Source organism: Myiozetetes cayanensis, unplaced genomic scaffold (assembly GCF_022539395.1).
Source record: "Myiozetetes cayanensis isolate MyiCay16 unplaced genomic scaffold, myiCay2020 scf26, whole genome shotgun sequence".
NCBI classification, from domain to species: Eukaryota; Metazoa; Chordata; class Aves; order Passeriformes; family Tyrannidae; genus Myiozetetes; species Myiozetetes cayanensis.
The window spans coordinates 7,785,336-7,802,675 of record NW_026087477.1 but is presented as its reverse complement, the minus strand read 5'-3'; the positions used below and the strand labels follow the sequence as shown (position 1 = coordinate 7,802,675).

Below are 17,340 nucleotides of genomic sequence, written 5' to 3'. Positions count from 1 at the left end.
TGCACCAGTGGCTCTCCTGAGGGACACCCAGCAGCTCCCAGACTCAGCCTTAAGGGCAGCAGCACTCTTGGCACCTGCCCCTCCCCTCTGGCTTGGCCAGGGGCCTGCTGGGGTGCAAACAACCCCCCATTGGACCCGTTGCACCAAGCTGGGAACCTACCTCAGCTTCTCCCTGGTGCTGCCTTGAAACTGCTCTGCACACAGCCTGGCCCAGGGCTGCAGCCCTTGGTGCAGCAAAAGGGAACATGGCACTGCCCTGCCCCACACTCTGGGATGTTGGGGCCCCGGGGACCCCACTGGGGATGTGCCTTTTGGGGGCTCTCTGGGTCCCTGAAGCCAGGGCAGCGCTGACCTGGCTGTGCCTAGGTGCTTGGCTGACATAAAAATAAAAGTTTTGGGAAATGTGGGAGGCTCCATTATGGAGCACTGCATGAGCTGCAGTGGAAGGCTCAGCTCTGGGTGGCACACCATGGCAGTGCCAGGCCCTGATTCCCGCTCTGGTGGCTCAGGCAGGGCAGCCAGCAGCAGAGGTGGCTGGGTCTCATCAAGGCCACCCTGCTGCCTAGTATCTCCTGCATGCTGCCACCCAGCACGCACAGACAGGCCCATACTGATCCAAACATCCCTTTTATTTCAGTAGCAGCAGCCGTGGCCAAAAGGGAAGGAGGCACTTTGTGGTTGGGCCCAGCCCAGTCTGGCACTACCTGGGCTGTCACCTGGGCCCAGTGGCGCAGGGCTGGCCCACGGGGACAGGCCAGCAGTGCCACTACACATCTGTGGCTGGCCCCCACTCGTAGCCTTCATCCTGGTCCGAGTCATCCCTGGCCCGTGTGAACCTCTTCCTCACCGCCTCGTGCTCGTACTCCCTGGGGGGCAGAGGCAGTAGTGTTGGTGGTGGCTCTGGCACCCAGTTGGGCCCAGGCTGGGTGACAGGGACAGTGCCCTGCCCGGGCCCTCCCCATCCCTGGGCTGGCTGCCACCCCCCTCCCTGCAGTCCCAGGGCACAGGGTACCTGATGCTGTCGTAGTGCTGACCCTGCTGCGGCTGCCTGGGCACCTGGGGAAGAGCAGAGCAGTGAGGGGTCAAGGACAGGGCAGGGGGTTTGCATGGGGTGTTTGGCCCTGGGGACCCAGAGCTGAGCACGAATGCACAGCTGGACCCTGCAGCAGCTCCCTTATACCCCAGAGACAAGCATTGTGGCCACCCCTTCTGCCCCATCAGATCCTTGTACCAGTCTGGGGGGACCCACCTTGTCACTCCGGCCATGTCTTGGGGACAGCTGTGCTGGCTCAGAGGAGCTCAGGCCATGGCCTGGGGGCAGCTGTGCTGGCTCAGAGGAGCGGGCCAGCCCAGGCTGATCGTAGGCATCCTCTGCCTCACCATCAGTGTAGGCACCTGACTCGCCATCCGTTTCCTCGTAGTCACTGTTGGCGTGGCTGTCACAGGTCAGGTAGCCTGAGGCCACCGTGCTCGGTGGGTTCAGCAGGTCCAGGCTGTCCTCAGGTGCTATATCTGCCTGCAGGGTGGGGATGACAGAGACCTGAGACCCCTGCTGTGGGGGGACGGTTGTGCAGCCCCAGCCAACTGAGCCTCGCTGCAGGGACCCCGTGCCCTGTACCTGCTCTGCCGTCGTCCAGACAGGCTGGCTTTGCTGCGTCCTGACGATGTCCTGGATCTGCTGGAACCAGGCGTTGCCACTACCACTGAGGTGGACGGTGGCTGTGAAGAGGTGGCTGCAGTACTTCTTCATCTTGTTGGCCTGGGCATAGAGGCGCCGGGAGCTCTTCCTGGAGTCGGGTGCCAGCCACTGCCTCATGGCCTTGACGCCCGGCCGGCTCTCGGGCTCGCAGAACACCACCACGGGGTAGTACTGCACGTAGTTGAGGCGCTCCACGGCCGAGGGGGTGATGTCCAGCAGGGCGTGCTTGCCCTGGGGCAGGGCACGGCCGTCAGCCCCACTGGGGACAGGGACAGAGGCCATGGGCTCCCCCAGGCCTCACCTGGCTTCAAGGACACGGGAAAGGTCTCACCTTCTCTGCGATCTGCCGCACCGAGTCCAACTTGATGACCTTGGACGATGCCCCATCTCGGGGCACGCTCGCTGCAGGACACAGAGACGGGGCATTAGAAGGGCTGGGGGAGATGTGGCACGTCCAGCAGCCCCAGGCTGGGCCTGGCCCTGCCCAGCACTGGGGCTGTGTCCCTCAGGGAGGGGCACATCTGGAGCTGGGCTGGGATTGTGATGCACAGGACAGGGAGGACGAATGAGCCCAGGAAGGTGTTGGAGTGTCACAGGGAGGGGGCAACGGGCAGGGTCAGGACAGAGTCAGAGGGGAAGAGCTCCCACAGGTCCTGGATGCTGCAAGTCTGGCTGCTGGATACAATTTCCACAGGGGGCACTTACGGGCAACTTCAAACAGCTCGGGCAGCTCCCTGCTCAGCTTCTGCACGGCGATGTCTGCGATGGGGCCCAGGATCACCACCGGCCGCTTGAAGCTGGCTGTGGGAGGACAGAGGGGCTCAGGGGGGCTGGGGGTGAGGGCAGAGCTCCCAGCACGTGGACATCCAGCCCCAGTCCCCATAGTGCCCACGGGCCTGGGACTCGGCCCACTCCTCCCAGAGCAGAGCCCATCAGCACCCAGAGAGGGGCAGCCCTGGGGCCGATGTCGCCCGGTGGGTCTGGGCAATGGGGACACAGCCCTGGTGCCCACCTTCCTTCAGGACCACCCTCTCGTACGGTGGGTAGCGACCCTGCTTTGTGAGGGCAGACAGGTCCTCCCGGCTCTTCCGCAGCATCTTCTTGGCTCCCCGCAGGCCCCGCAGCTTCCAAAACTCGGCCCGTGCCCCGGAGGGGTTGGCACCAGATGTGGCTTTCAGCACTGACTCCAGGCTGGCAATCTGCTCGGCCCTGGGAGAGGAGAGAGCTCATGACCTGCAGCCTCTGGGTTCACCCCCCACTTGTCTCTCTGGGCTCTGAGGAAGGGGGCAGGACAAGCCAACATCACTGCTCAGTGACACGGCTGGGTGAGTGTCCTCCCTCTGGGGCCTTGGACAACCCAAGCATCAGCTGCCCCATCACCCCTGAGAAGGGATTTCACCTGCTCATCCTTCCCACTGCTGCTCCACCAGCCCTTGCCTCTCACTGGGCCCCCATCCACATCCCTGGCTCACTGGGGAGCCTTCCCCAGCTCTGCTCATCTCAGGGCCATTCCTGGCTCCGTCCCTACCTGCTCTGGTTGGGGATGATGCCCTTGTCCTGCTCCTGCAGGTCCCTGCCCACGCGCACAGCCAGCCAGTTGCCCAGCCTGCCCCGGTACATGGTGTCCAGCACGTGGAACACGTCCCCCCGCACGAAGCTGAGCCCCGACGGCGTGTCCTTCTCAAAGTCAAAGTGTGTCCGGATGTAGAACGAGTCGCCCACGTTGGACGAGACCATCTTCCTGTAAACTGAAGCCCAGGGTGAGAGGGGCCACCAGGGCAAGAGATGGCTGAGCAGGAGGGTGCTGGAGGGATTTTGGAGGGAGTGAGGCTGCCTGGGAACCTCCACAGTAGCCCTGGCTAAAGAGGGTGCTGGGGACACATTTTCCTCCCATGGCTTTCTCAGGCAAGCTGGAGACAACAGGACCTGACCCCCCAGCACACACTGCCCTCTCCAGGCTGAGCCATGGTGTCAGAAAGTCCCCGTGCTTCAGGATGCCAGGGCACAAATGGGGATGGTCTGGTCCTCTCCCATCAGCATTTTGGAAGAGGATGAGGGGTTGTGGGGAAGGAAGGACTATGGCAAGTCCAGCAGGTCTGATGCTTGCCCAGAAGAGACAGGATGGAGAGGCACAAGTCCAGGTTGAGCCTGGTCATCACTCACTGTCCGGCTTGCTCTGGGTCCACAGTGTGACCTCCTCGCCCACGGGCAGGGCCATGAGGTGCTCCACGGCCTCCTCACGGGTCAGGTGCTGGAAACTGGTGTCATTCACCTGCCACAGAAAAGCACTTGGACACAGCCCTGCCAGCAGGATGGAGGGAATGGGCACCAGTGGGGCTTCCAGGGACAGCAGTGCCCAGGGCAGAGTGGGAGGGGGAACCAGTCCCTGTCACCCAAGTGCCTGCCACAACCCCCAGTGGGCCTCTGAGGCTTCAGAAAGGGTGCTTGGACCCCACTGGGGTGCTGGAGACAGGACTGACCCTGCAGACAGTGCCCACAGAGCCAGCCCAGCAGGTACAAGTTATGGGTGCCAGCACTGACTGAAAACGATGCCCAGCAGGAGGAATCCCAAAGCCGGGGAGGTACCATGCCCAGCAGGGGTGATCACACCCAAAAGTTCTGGGCAAGGCAGCATTCGGAGCCCCTCCCAGCCCCCGGTACCTGCAGGATCTGGTCCCCCTCGCGGATGCCCTGGCTGTGGGCCGGGCTCCCCTCCTGCACGCTGGACACGAAGATGCCCACGTCGTTGCCGCCCGCCAGACGCAGCCCCGCGCTCTTGGCCTTCACGAACCGCACGACCCTGGAGCCGGCGCTGTACCTGCCGTGCGGAGGGAGTCAGCCCAGGGGTGACCCGTGGGGACAGGGCAAGGGGACACAGAGCCTGTAACCCCAACCCTGCGCTGGAGCAGATCTCGGTGTCCCCCAGCCGTTCCCTGCCGCCTCTCACAGACGTACCCGTCCTTGAGGGCAGCTCGGGGGGCAGGGCGGGGGCTGTGGCCATCCCCCTCCACAGCTTCCAGCGGGTCTGCAGGAAGGGGAGCTGGTGAGGAGCAGCAGTGGCTCTACCGAGGCACAGGGAGCCCTGGCATGACTGTGCCAGGGGTTTGGGCAGCAGAGAGGCACAGGAGCCCAGAGCCCCCAGTGCCCAGTGCTGAGCCCACTCACCCAGTCCCCGAGCAGCAGCCGTGGTCACCTCGGCCACAGGCTCCTTGTTCGAGCGTCTCCTCTCCCTGGGACAAGGTCAGGCAGGATTTAGGCAGGGCACAGGCAGGCAGTGCCAATGGGGCAGTGGGACAGCAGAGTAAGCTGGGGATGGCAGTCCCACCTCCAGGGACAGTGGCTTGGGAATAGAGAACCAGCCCCCCCAGACAGGTGGAGAACACAGCAGATCCGCCAGGGGACAGAGTAGCTCATGGGGACAGCGTGGGGCTTACGGGGGTGAATTCATCCTGGTAGCAGCTGGAGATGGTGGGGAAGCATCAGGGGATGGCGGATGGGACAGCTCAGAGTCGATGTCGGAGATATCTGCAGCAACAGCAGGGAAGATGCACCTGTGACTGTCCAGTGCCTGTGCCGTGTGTTTGGCCCCCAGCCCCGTGACCGTGTCCCCTCACCATCCATCCGGGAGCTGTCGCTCTCGCTGTCCACGTCAGGGATGTTCACCAGGAACTGCCGGTGGTCCCGGAGGATGAGCAGGGTCAGGATCCCCTCTGTCCGCTCGATGAGCTGCTGGGTTTCAGCCAAGGACATGTCCTGGCTGGCCACCCCATTGATCTGGAGGGGCAGAGCGGGAGGCCTCAGGGCACTGCTCTTGGGAAAGCCACCCCCGGGAAAGCCCCACTGGAAAGGGGTGCTTTGACTGCCATGCCCCCAGTTCCCTCCCAGTCCCTCCAGCCCAGCCTCAGCTTCCACAGCTTCTCCTGTCCTGGACTGTGTCCCTGTTCCTGGCTGCCTCCCAGTATAACCTCATCCTACACAGAGGAAACAAATTAGCCATGCTAATTAACACCCACCTCCACCTGCTGGGGCCCTGCCTGGCGGCAGGAGCTGCACAAACCCCTCATACACCTGAGGTTGTTTTACTTTGCCCTTGGACTGCACTGTCCTTCCACGTGCTGGCCTGGAGCCAGGGAATCAGGCCCCAGTTGGACCCTGGGGCTGGGATCTCCCTGAGTTGCAGCAGCTTCTCCCAACAGTTCATAGGATGTAATCCTTTCCATTTGCCCCAGAGTCACTCTGGCACTAGCTCCCAGTAGCCACAGGTCTGCCTGGCCTGGGTGTGCAAACCAAGGGTCTTCCTCCCTTTAATTCCTCCTCCCCAAATACTTCCAGCATCGTTTCACCTGGCAAACACCTGAGCTCCTTGGGGACTGTCACCTGGCAAGGACACACGCTCGCCATGGGGGACCACCCACCACGGGGAGAGCAGGGTGGACACAACCCCACTGTGCCAGCACCACAAGCCACCAGCAGCACAGGGACTGGTCCCTAAGAGCCCCTGAGGGGTCCTGGGACAGCCAGGGGGACAGGACAGGGAGTGGACACCAGACAGAGCTGCTTCCAGCATGCCCGTGGTTGGGCCCTGCAGTGACACCAGGGATGAGCCCCCAGAGAGGGGCAGATGAGACCCCCAGAGAGTGCCATGCACCCTGGGGACCCCTGTACCTTCAGGATGAGATCTCCCTCCTGTAAGGAGTTGCCCTTGGCCGCCAGTCCACTCTCCACTATGTGCTTGATGAAGAGCTGACTCCCCAGCTTCAGGCCATACTCTGCAGCAGAGAGAGCTGTGACGGTGGCAGAGCCAGGCAGATGCAAGACTCCCTCGAGGACCCCCTCACCACCATCCCTACAAGCCCTGGCTCCCCCTGGGGCAGTAGTAAGCCCCAAAGCTGAGCTCTGTGGCCCCAGGCTGAGGGCAGGAGGTTTGGTGCACCCAGCACAGCACGCAGTGTCCCCTCACTGCAGCCAGACCCTGGCACCCACCTTGCCGTTGCCTCCTCCCCGGGGAAAAGCACAGCCAAAAATCAGTGACAAACCCCAGGGACAGCGGGAGCAGGAGGGGCCTCACCTTCGCTCTGCTTCTGCTTCACCAGGACTGACGTGATGGGCTTGGCGGGCACGTCCTGGCGCGGCAGCCGCTTGAAGCCTGACACCAGGGCCAGCCCGTTGGTGTCCCCTTCCTGGCCAAGGGCAGTGCTGGGGTGGTGCCGGCTGCGGCCCCTCTGATCGGAGCCACTGCCGGGACTCTGCCTCCAGTGGCTGCTGTCCTGGCTTCGCCTCCGGCTCCGGGGCACCAGCTTGTGGTGGCGACGGTCATCATCGTGGTGGTGGCCAGAGCTCCTCTCACTGGACGAGTCCCCATCGTAGCCCTGGCTGTGGTCCAGGTCATCCCGGGAGCGCTGCAGGGCCGGATCCCCCCCGTGCAGCCCGTAGTCCTCATCTGAGTCGTAGTGCCGGGGCACGGCAGGGGACCCGGGGCTGCTCTTGCTCACGGGCAGGTAAACCTTCCTGGGTCTTTTCAGTGTCTGCAGGTGCAAAGTGAGAAGGAGATGGTGGGTGCAGCCATCTGTGCCAGATGGGCCTGAAGCAATTCCCAAGCCCTGAACAGGAGCCCTGGTGTGTGTGGGACAGGGCGCTGGCGGGGGGGACAGGCACGGTGCAGCCCCCACATGACGGCGGCCCCCATCCCACCACGGGGCACACTCACAATGTTGGCAATCTTGCCGCAGGTTTTGAGCGTCTGGATGGCGAAGGAGGACGGGACATTCTCCATGGAAAGGCCGTTCACCATCACGATGTGATCCTTCCTCCTGAGAAGGAAACACAGCTGTGGCTCTGCCCTGGGCACAGCCCCCAGCCCGGGGAGCTGGTGGGGTGGCGAGGGCACCCCGAGGGGACCCCATCCCAGCCAGGCAGGGTGACAGTAGTGCTGGCCCTGCTCCAGCAGGAGGGTTTCTCTGTCCTTCCCACCCTCACTGGCAGCGAGCACCCCCCTACACCCACGTCCCCCTGCACTCACTGCAGGCGCCCCATCGCTGGTCCCCCGGACACCACGTCTGAAACAAACACCGCTGTGTCCCCGGTTATCCTGTTGGGACGGTCCCGGCCTCCGGAGACGGCGAAGCCAAAGCCCCGCTGAGGGTCCTGGCAGGGGTGGGCAGACAGGGGTCAGGCAGAGCTGACCCCACAGCCCCTGTCCCCTCCCCTGGCTGCCCCAGGCCATGCTCACCTTGCTCAGCGTCACCGTGTGCTGCTCCCAGATCACCATCTCCTCCATGGTGGGCACCCACCAGCTGGGGAGGGGGACGGTGGCAGCCGCCTGGCTGGGGGGCTCGGACCGGCTGCACCTCCTCTTTGCAGCCCCCGGCCCCTTCCTCACTCCTGGATCGGGCTGCAACAGAGAGCAGCAGCATGAGCTGCAGGCACTGGGGACAGCCAGGGTGGAGGGGACAGAGCCCTGTGGTGCCCGGGCACCCACCAGGGCACCGGGACTGGTAATTGTGCCACACCCTGGGCCATGTGTTCCCCACGTGACAACTGGCTCTGGAACCCCGAGCTGTCTCTGTGCAGCATGAAATCAATCCCCCAGGGGTCCATCTCCATCCCCTTGGACACACGCCCATGGAAGAGGAGGTTTTACGCAGGGCAAGGTCAGGACCCATCTACATGGCTGGGACTTCCTGTCCATGCCATCCTTGTGGTCTTGCTCCCCACCCTCGTCCTGGATCCAGCAGACCCCAGGGTGCTGCTCTGGATGGTGTTTCAGTGCCTGCCTGCCCACTCTGGCCTCCATCAGCTCTGCCAACCGCTTTGGTAGCACCTCTGCTCCGGCTTCACCCTTTGGCTTTCCCCAAATCCAACATTTTCCAGCTGAGATAGACAAGCCTGACTGACAGGGTGACATCCCCTCCAAGCTGAAACTCCTGGAATGGGCCTGGGGATCCCCTCCACCAGCTCCTGGCTCCCTGAAGGGAACATCAGCATGAACCCAGAGAGATGCAGGATCCCACATGGGTGGGGGAGACAGCAGGGCCAGAGCATCCTGCCAATCCCCATGGGGTGGGACAGGGAGAGGCCAGTTTGATCAGGAACTCACAGAAAAATCAAGGCTGGAAGAGACCCTCAAGATCATCGAGTCCAACCATCGACCCAGCACCATCATAATCACCCCTAAACCATGTTCCCAAGTGCCACATTGAGGTGTCTCTTGAACACTTCCAGGGGTGGTGACTCCCACACCTCCCTGGGCAACTTATTCCAAGGCCTGACCACTCCTCCAGTGAAAAAAAATTTCTAGTATCTAATTTTAACCTGCCCTGGTACAACTTCAGGACATTTCCTCTGGTCCTGTCACTTGAGATGTGGCAGAAGAGGCTGATCCCCACCTCATCATACCCTCCTTTCAGAGAGTCCTAGAGAGCAGTGAGGTTCCCCCGAGTCTCATCTTCTCCAGACTGAACATCCCCAGTCCCCATGGCACACACTTGGCTCTGGGGTGGCTGTGCCAGGGGCCCTGCTGGCTCCCAGTGTGGCTCAGCCATCCTTGACCCCCAAGTTGGTACCACAGGCAGCTGGAAAACTCCACAGTTCCTCTGGGGATAGGCCATGGTATAGCTTTGGTGGGACCAGGAGGCATCAGGTACGCCCTGTGGGCAATGCCAGAGGTGATGCCAAGCAGGGATGCAGTGGTGGGCAGCCCCTGGCTGGAGCCATGCTGAGGCAGCCTCTGAGCCCCCAAAATGAGCCCCAGATCAGCCCCTGAAACCAGACCCAGGTCCCTGCAGCCTCAGGGAAGGCTGGGGGAAGCCGGTGTAATCATTCACCCAGGCAGGGCGGGTGTGGAGGGCAGAGTCCAGGCTTCCCCTCTGCGTCAGAGCTGCCCAAATCAGCCTGAGAGCCTCCCTGGCACGCACCAGGGCTCACCACGTCGAGGGGACACATTGCCCGGCAGGTGGCTGGGCAGTGTTGGCACCCACAGTCCTGTACCAGCGCTGGGAAGACTGGTGTCCAACAGGAGCCCCCAGCGTGGCAGTGGGGTGGCTTCAGCCACGTCACCAGAGCTGGCTGGTCGGTGTTCACAGGCTCCCAGGGCACCCACAGGTGACATGGTGGGAGTCAAAAATCCAGGACACCCCAGCCTGGGGCAGCTAGAGCATCCCCCTCTGCAGGGTGATGATATCTGCTGTGCCAGAGCCACCCCTGCTGCCACTCAGCACAGTCTCACATTGTCCCCAACCGGCTCTCACCACTGTCCCATCACCAGGGCACCACAAACTGGCCACACACCCGAGTCCCGTGGCTCTCCACGGGCAGTGGCTGGGGCAGCGTGGGGATCCCATATCACCACCAGCTGGCACTGGCAGCGCCCACATTGCCACCAAACCCCAGTCCTGTCCCCCGTCCCCCCCCCTCGGGCCTGGCGCAGGGCCTGTCCCAGCCAAAGGCCGAGGCTGGCAGCAGGAGGAGCCGGCTCAGCCGGTTTCCGACAGAAACCAGCCCGCACTTGGAATGGCCCCGCCGGGAGGGGCAGTATCTGGGCAGAGCTGACCACGGCCCGGCCCCGCGCCGGGCACCGACAGCATCGGGAGCCCCACACACCTCGCTCTGCCCCAAACATGCACCGTGGCAGCGTCTTCCAGGGATTTTAAAACCAAAGGAAGCTGAGCTGTGCCAGGATAGCTCGTTCCACTGCCAGGTACCCAGCTCAGGGCTGTGCCTGGCCCCGGCTGACACCGCCAGCAACGCCCACCGTAGGGACAACAACGAGTTGGGGGGGTCATTTATCAGAAAGTGACACACCCTGCCCACCCCAGCCGTGCCCCCTCCACCCATATTCTGTTTCCCACCCCCCCATCCTGCTGATGGGGGTCCTCAAGCTGGGACCGAGATCAGCGGGGTCCCTGCTCTAAGGCACTGCTGCAGCACCGGGGTCCCAGATGCCCCCAGAAGTTCCTCTGTCCCGACCCCACCCAGACCGACCACCTGCTCTGGGAAAAGGTCTCTGGGAAAGCTAACCCGGACCGACTGCAAAGCAGTAGGAAGAAGCACGTCCTGCAGCCCCGGGGCGTGGAGCTGTGATCCCCCGGGGTATCTCCCTGTCACGGGGCAGAGTTCCACGAGGGTCACCGGGTCCTGGAGCCAGCCAGGGAGGGACAAAGAGTGGCCGGTTGCCCAGGTGAAAGCACGGCTGGGTCCCCTTCCCAGCCGGGAAGCACGGCCGGCAGATCCCGGGGGACAGAGTTAGGAACTCACCGAGCCTTCGATCCGACCAGGAAGGAGCTGGGCTCCCGGGCTGGTGGCAGAGGTGTCACTCCAGGGTGCCTTGCGTAACCCTTTGTGGCCCAGGCGCTGCCTGCAGGAGCGAAGGAGAACGAAGGGGGTCCTCGGGCAGCTTCCCGGGCACAGCAGGACTCCCGGAGGGCTGTCCCTGGTGCCCTCCACCGTGCTGGTCGTTCAGGCACCTACACTCACCCCCCTCCCTGCCTAGCACAGGGACAGGCTCACGGGATGCTGGCGGTGGCTGTGCCTGGGGTTGGGGGTCCTCCTCGCCCATCCTGGCCCTCTCCAGGGACGCGGTGGGACTCTGCGCCAACTCACGCCGTCCCGGACCCCCAAACCCTCCCGGCGTCACCCAGAGCCCCAAGTGGGGACAGGGACGGGGGCCAGCCCGGGGCTCCCTGTCCTGGAGGATGTGAGGTAAAAGGTGCCCCTGCTGATGGATGCTCTCCCCTCTCCTCCCCTTCCCCTTCCTTGCCCCCACCTGGGGAGCAGTCCCCCGTCATCCCTCGTCCCGCGGGGTCGCTTTCCGGCGGTGACAGCGGTCAGGTCCACGCCGCGGCTCTTCAGGGGCCGGTACCGCTCCCAGCCCAGCGCCGAGGCGGCCAGGGGAGACCAGTTCCTGCGGAACCGCCCGGCCCGCAGCCGCCACCGCGGACCCGGGGCCATGCCTTCCCCTCCGCTCCCTCCGCCACACCGGGGGGAGCCCGGAGCCGCTCCCGCCGCTCCCCGGGACCAGCCGCGGCCGGGAGCCCCTGGGGCGGGGGCCGGCGCCGCCGAGCAGCCTCATTAGCGCCGGTGGCTCCAGCGCTGCCCCCGGGCCGGGGCTGCCCCCGCCGGGACACGCGTGGCCCCGGGGCCGGGAGAACCGGCGGGGCCGGCCCGGGCTGACCCGCGCCCCGGGGCTGGCCGGGGCCCGGGCCGTGCGGCGCCACTAGATGGTGCCGAGGGGCCGGGAGGAGCCGGACCCGGCCCGGGCTGCGGAGCTGCGGCCCCGGGGAGGGAGCGTGTCCGGGGCCCGGGGCCCGGCAGGGCCGGCACAGCCCCAGAGGATCGCGCGGCTGCTGCCAAGGGGAGGCCGGGGAGGCGGTGCCAGGCAACGGGAGGGCCCCGAGAGGGCGCCGGTGCCGCGGGGACAGACGGGGGGAACCGGGACCGCGGCGGGACCGGGGGCGCGGGGTCCGCGGGTGGCCACGCCCCCTTTCGGAGCCACGCCCCCTGCCGTGGCGGCAGAGAGGGCCCGCCCCTGGGCACCGAGCTCCGCCTCCTCAGGGCCATAGCCCCGCCTTCGCTGCCATGGCGACCGGTGAGTCCCGCCGCCCCGCCCCCGCTGCCATGGTGATCTCGGGCCCCTCCCTCGTTACCATGGTGATCTCGAGCCCCTCCCTCGTTACCATGGCGATCTCGAGCCCCTCCCTCGTTACCATGGTGATCTCAGCTCCCTCCCTCGTTACCATGGCGATCTCGGCCCCCTCCCTCGTTACCATGGTGATCTCGAGCCCCTCCCTCGTTACCATGGTGATCTCGAGCCCCTCCCTCGTTACCATGGCGATCTCGGGCCCCTCCCCCGCTGCCATGGTGACCGCAGGCCCCGCCCCCGGCCCTGTGGTGCCCCCGCCCGCCGGAGGGGCCGCGGCCGCTCCGCCGCTCCTCCCGGTGCGGCGGCCCCGGCCCTCCGCTCCCCCGGCCGGGCCCCACAGCCCGCCGGTGGCCGCGACAGCCCGCCGCCGCATCGCGATTAAGGCCGGCGGAAGGGCCCCGCGGTGCTTCCGGCGCTGGCGGGGCGTGTCCGGCCGCGGCGCCTCCCGCGCTCCATGGTCCGCGCCGCTCCCAGGGTCCTTCGCGCCGTGGCCGGTACCCGGGAGGAGCGCGGAGGCGGGCGCGGGCCTGTCCGGGGCCTGTCTTGGCCCGGGCCTGGGCCTGCCCGCCGCCGCCGCCATGGAGCTGGAGCTGCCCGAGGAGGTGGAGGGCTCGGCCGCGGCGGGTGCCGGTGCCATCACCCCGGAGGCCGGCGTGGGGGGACCGGACGCGTCAGGAGGTAACGCGCTGCGAGCAGCGGGGGCCACCCCCGCCTATCCCCCACCCCCGGCCGGACCCCTGCGTGTCCCCCATGCCCCCCGCCGGCCCGCAGTGGTTCAGCCCAGTCGTACCCCCGGCCGGGCGCCCCCGCGGGGCTCCCGGAGTGGTTCGGTCCAGTCCCCCCTGCCCGGAGTGCGCCCCCCCGGTACCGCGTGGTTCCGTCCAACCGCCGCTCCCCCACCCCCCCCGGAGCGGGGATGGTTCCGCCCCCGGCCCGGGGCTCCTGAGGGGACGGGGGAGGTCGGGGGGGCTCCGGGAGGGGCTCCCCGTGTCCCTGCCCGGCTGTCCTGGAGCACCGTGCGGGGCACAGGCCGCCCGGCTCCGGGACTGCTCCCGGTACCGATCCCGGGGGGGCTGTGGCGGGCCCGTGCTGCCCTTCCCTGCTCGGGGCTGGGCCTCGGGCGCTCGCAGGCCCCAGGGTTGCTGTGGGGGCCCGAGGGGCGGGAGCGGGGGGGGGGGTCCCATTTGTCAGTGGCCAGAGTGGGCTTGACCGTGGCAGCGGCGATGGCAGGAGGCTGGGGGTTCTCGAGCGGCAGGGTGGATTCGCTGGGCTGTGCCTGTGCACCTGCCCCCGCCTCTGCTGCTGCCTAATTATTTCTAGTTCATTAAGAGCCTCGGGATCGCTGGCTGCGCCGAGCGCGTGATGTCCCCGCCGCTGCCGGGCTGACACGGAGCTCCGGGCACCTGCCGAGGAGGGGATGCTGACAGCGTTTGGCTGTGGGCTGACAGCGATCTCTGCGTCGTCAGGCCTTTAAATGAGCATCATTAGATCTTCTCAAAACAACCTAATTACAGGGGAGGCCGTGCTCGTTCCGCAGACGCCATCCGCCGCACCGGGGTGGGGGGGCGTGTGTGACGTGCGAGTTTTGGGTAAGGTGCCGAGGTTTAGGGGGAGGGAAGCTGTTCCCGGCCGTCCCAGCGGTCCCTCGCGCTGCAGGGAGATGAGGGGCTGGCGGTGTGCAGCCAGCCTCCCCGAGGCTGCTCGCTGTGCCCCCACCCACCCCCTCCTCTCTTTGGGAGCATTGTCCCAGCACAGTGAGGGTTGGCCGGTGATGCCAAGGGAAACTCTTGCTGATCAGGGTCACAGAACGATTTGGGCCGGAAGGGACCTTAAAGACCGTCTTGTTCCACTCCCCCTGCCATGGGCAGGGACACCAATGAACAATTAAAACATTGTCCTTCTGATCTCTCACCTTTCTGTTTCTAGAGAGGGTAGAGAGTCGTAGCTCAGGACTAGACAAGGTGTCTGTGGAGACTTGCTCAGCAGGGGTTTAAGCAAGGAGTGTGTGTTTTCCTCCTTCCCTGAGCAAGTAAATCTGAATTTATGAACCTTGGGCTGTCTTACCTTACACTGATAGTAAAAAAGATGAAACGGAGCCAGTAATCTCACCGAAGCTTTGATTTCTGGAGTCAGGTTGCTTTTACTCCTCACTTGGGTAGCGTCCAAATTGTGTCACTTGACCTCAGCCGCACTTGCAGCTGGAGCTCCCGGGGGGCTGGGGACAACCTGCACGGCAGCCAGTGAGTGTTTGCTGGGGGAGAGCGAATCACACAGGGATGGAGGTGGCCTTGGCAGGGTGTGCAGAGGCACAGCTGCACCTGCACGGGGGGAACTGTGCTGTGGGTCTGGGGCCGTCCCTGCACTCCACGGTCTGAACTGGGTGACAAACCCCGTTCAGCACATGCAGCACTGGTGCCTTTGCTGTTGTTTGGAGCAGCGGTGGAGGTGCTGAAGTGCTCATGACACACCTGTACAGGTGCTTGCTGCTGCTCCCCTTGTGCTCATCGCTCTGCCTGTGCTGTTGATGGAAGATCACCAGCACAGCTGAAACCTGCTCCTGGCTGGAGAGGAGGTGGTGTGTGCTGTGCTCTGAGTGGAGGTGAGGGGTTAATGCAGAGAGAAGGGTGCTGTGTGCTGTGCTCTGACTGAACAACCTGGCAGGGTTAATCCAGGCTGTGGGTCAGGTCAGCAAAGACCTCCCCCAAGCACTCAGTAAATATCGGAGGGAGCCAGTTAGTCTGATACAGGAGCAAAACGGGATGGAGGAGAGGGGCTGAATCAGGGAAACCTTGGCAGTAGGATGACTAAAGACACAGAGAGTGTTCTGAAGGGAACTTTTGGAAATCTCATGCTTTGAGGGACCAGAGCTCACTTAGTGCCAGCAGCTGGGCTGTGCCAGCAGCTGTGCTCATGCGTGAACACAGAGGCCCAGTTCGTCACTTTCTGGGACCTCAGCTTTGAGGTTTTAAAGAGTTTTGTGACCAACTGTGTTTGAAAAGCGCATTTCAAATAACCAAGTGGGTGCCATGTCTGCTGCACCTTCTCCCTGAATGTGCACCCTCATGCCCTGGGAAGTGGCTGCAGGGGGTGTAAGGGGTTGTTCCTGGGTTCTGGTGAGCTGTTGGCGGGAGCACAGGCACAGTGTGTGTGTGTGTGTGGGGGTTGTTCAGGCTGAGGTGCCCCAGCCACAGGAACAGTTGGCTAAGGGGATGGCACATCACCATCCCCCCTACCTCTGTGCAGCTGGAGGCAGAGGGTCTGGAAACCTCCTTTTCTCCAAGGTAGGGGTCAAGTTATGGAAGAGCTGTTATTGCAAAACTGACAGCAGAGCTGGTGTCCTCCATCTCCTTGCTAAAGTGGGAGTTCTCAGGCTGATGGGGAGGTAAAGCTGACATTAGATTTATTTCTATTACTCAGGTCTCTTGTTATTCAGGTTACTCTCTGCCCATCACTTATGGGCCAGAGCTGGGGCAGAACCCTCCTTGTTCTTCAGGGCTGGATTCCTCTGCTTTAGGGACCTGAAATGATATAACAAGGGTTTACACTCTTGTTGGGCAATTGTCTTGCTGTCCCTGGAGCTGGAGGAGAGAAATGCAGATCCCAGCCCCAGCCAGCTGTGCTGGGCACTGGTGGCACCTCTTTGGCCATCTCCAAAAAGCACCGGGTGAGCATTGGTTTCGGCAGCCCAGGAACAGCACTACAGCTCTTCCCTCTTCACAGTGATAACTTTCAAGTGACTTTTGAAGGGTGGCTGGAAGCAATTTTTCGTGTGAGCAGATTAGAGATAAGAGAAGAATTCCACCCTGTGGGGCATAAGCAGTTCAATCCATACCAACGGGATGGAGAGGGGAAATTGGAGAGAGCTTATCAGCTTGAGGAAAAATCAAATGTAAACATCATCCCCAGCATGATTATGGTTCACAGCTTAGTTTGATGTCACATGCCTGTGTGCTGTGAAATGGTGCTGGCGAGGATGATTACAGAGGGAGTCAGCCAGGCAGGAACAGGCAGAAAAACACCCCGCGCCTTGAACTCTTAAAGACCCTGCAGTTACTTCACAGTCAATAAAGTCGCAGCTCAGCTGCAGGGAAAGAGGAAGGCGATGGAAATAGAATTCAGACTGCTCTGGTGAATTAATTGTTCTTTAAGATATGAATCGGCTGGAAGCATCCAGGGAAGCTGGGATGATGGGCCTGGGAGCTGGGAAGGGCGGGGAGATGTGGGCACTGCCTGGATGATGCTGAGCCCGTCCGTATCGGTGTCAGGACAGGCTGGAGAGCGAGTCCCCAGGAACACAGGGCAGGGAGTGATTAATCTAATTTTCATTAACCAGCATTTGGCACTGACCTGTATGTAACAGCCCGTTCCACCCCTGCTGGGGCTGGGCCTGGCAGAGCTGCCACTGCCACGTCCCACTTGGGAGGCTCTTGGGCCTCTCCAGAAGGGCTCCCCAGGGAATGACCTGAGTGGATTCACTATGAGCAGTGCATAATTTGGGAACTATTGAAGTGATTCACTGACATGACCATTATGGGCTCTTGCCAGATGACAATCTTAATAAATATGGTTTTCCCGTATAAGGTGGTCGCGGCCTGAAAAGCAGCAGCAGGAATTCCAGCACTCTCTTCCTTCATGGACACATCTTTGAGTCGGCACCAGTTGAGTCCAGAAATAGTCCTGCCACAGCTGTGTTATCCTGACAAAGACTGGAGAGCTCTTCTCATCCCCTGCTGCTTCAGCTTTGTCATGTTTGTTTGTTCCTGTCCATCCTTTTGCGCTGCCAAGCCTATTCCCGTATACCAGCATTAATCTACAGAGTCCTGGCAGGTGCCTCACTCCTGACATGGATGTGGTGCTGCTGGGACCTGCTGGGATGAGATCAGTTCATCTGTGCGTGTGGGAGCTGCAGGTGTTATGTGGGGATCATTAACTTGTGACTCAAAAATCAGAAACTGTTGCACCTTTTGCACTGCACTGGGGCACGTCAGAACTGGAGTGGAAGTGA

The 17,340-nt window shown here is 63.2% G+C and overlaps 2 protein-coding genes across 12 annotated transcripts in view; one reads left to right on the top strand and one right to left on the bottom strand.

The window, feature by feature from the left end:
- Positions 1-610: 610 nt before the first annotated feature.
- TJP3 (tight junction protein 3) lies at positions 611-11,722 on the bottom strand. 2 transcript variants are annotated; one of them, XM_050321371.1, is made up of 21 exons: positions 11,460-11,722; positions 10,952-11,051; positions 7,929-8,090; positions 7,719-7,843; positions 7,407-7,509; positions 6,768-7,224; positions 6,365-6,468; positions 5,314-5,473; positions 5,134-5,224; positions 4,865-4,929; positions 4,655-4,724; positions 4,361-4,517; positions 3,863-3,971; positions 3,228-3,447; positions 2,712-2,908; positions 2,405-2,500; positions 2,031-2,101; positions 1,619-1,930; positions 1,250-1,540; positions 1,013-1,056; positions 611-866 (listed from the first exon to the last, which is right to left on the bottom strand). In XM_050321371.1, exons 1-21 carry the CDS (start codon positions 11,642-11,644, stop codon positions 767-769), a joined length of 3,219 nt encoding a protein of 1,072 aa, XP_050177328.1. In that variant the 5' UTR covers positions 11,645-11,722; the 3' UTR covers positions 611-766. The 2 variants fall into 2 exon arrangements, with proteins under 2 accessions (XP_050177328.1, XP_050177329.1); XM_050321372.1 differs by having other exon boundaries at positions 1,250-1,516; positions 11,460-11,716.
- A 1,083-nt stretch (positions 11,723-12,805) lies between these two features.
- Positions 12,806-17,340, top strand: part of PIP5K1C (phosphatidylinositol-4-phosphate 5-kinase type 1 gamma) — a 46,946-nt gene continuing 42,411 nt past the window's right edge. For 6 of the 10 annotated variants that reach the window (XM_050321396.1, XM_050321395.1, XM_050321399.1 and 3 more), the window contains exon 1: positions 12,807-13,013. In XM_050321396.1, the coding sequence (XP_050177353.1) occupies positions 12,914-13,013 (100 nt within the window). In that variant the 5' untranslated portion in view covers positions 12,807-12,913. Of the gene's footprint in view, positions 13,014-17,340 lie in introns of all 10 variants that reach the window. The other 4 variants (XM_050321391.1, XM_050321390.1, XM_050321400.1 and 1 more) reach the window with 2 other exon arrangements.

Bases quoted from the DNA above. Each gene is read 5' to 3' on its own strand.
- TJP3 (XM_050321371.1), bottom strand. From the start codon at position 11,644: ATGGCCCCGGGTCCGCGGTGGCGGCTGCGGGCCGGGCGGTTCCGCAGG. The intron at 11,052-11,459 runs GTGGGGGCAAGG...TCGCTCCTGCAG, and splicing joins GACGGGGGACTGCTCCCCAG to GCAGCGCCTGGGCCACAAAG. The intron at 3,448-3,862 runs GTGAGTGATGAC...CCTGGGCTTCAG, and splicing joins GACCCAGAGCAAGCCGGACA to TTTACAGGAAGATGGTCTCG.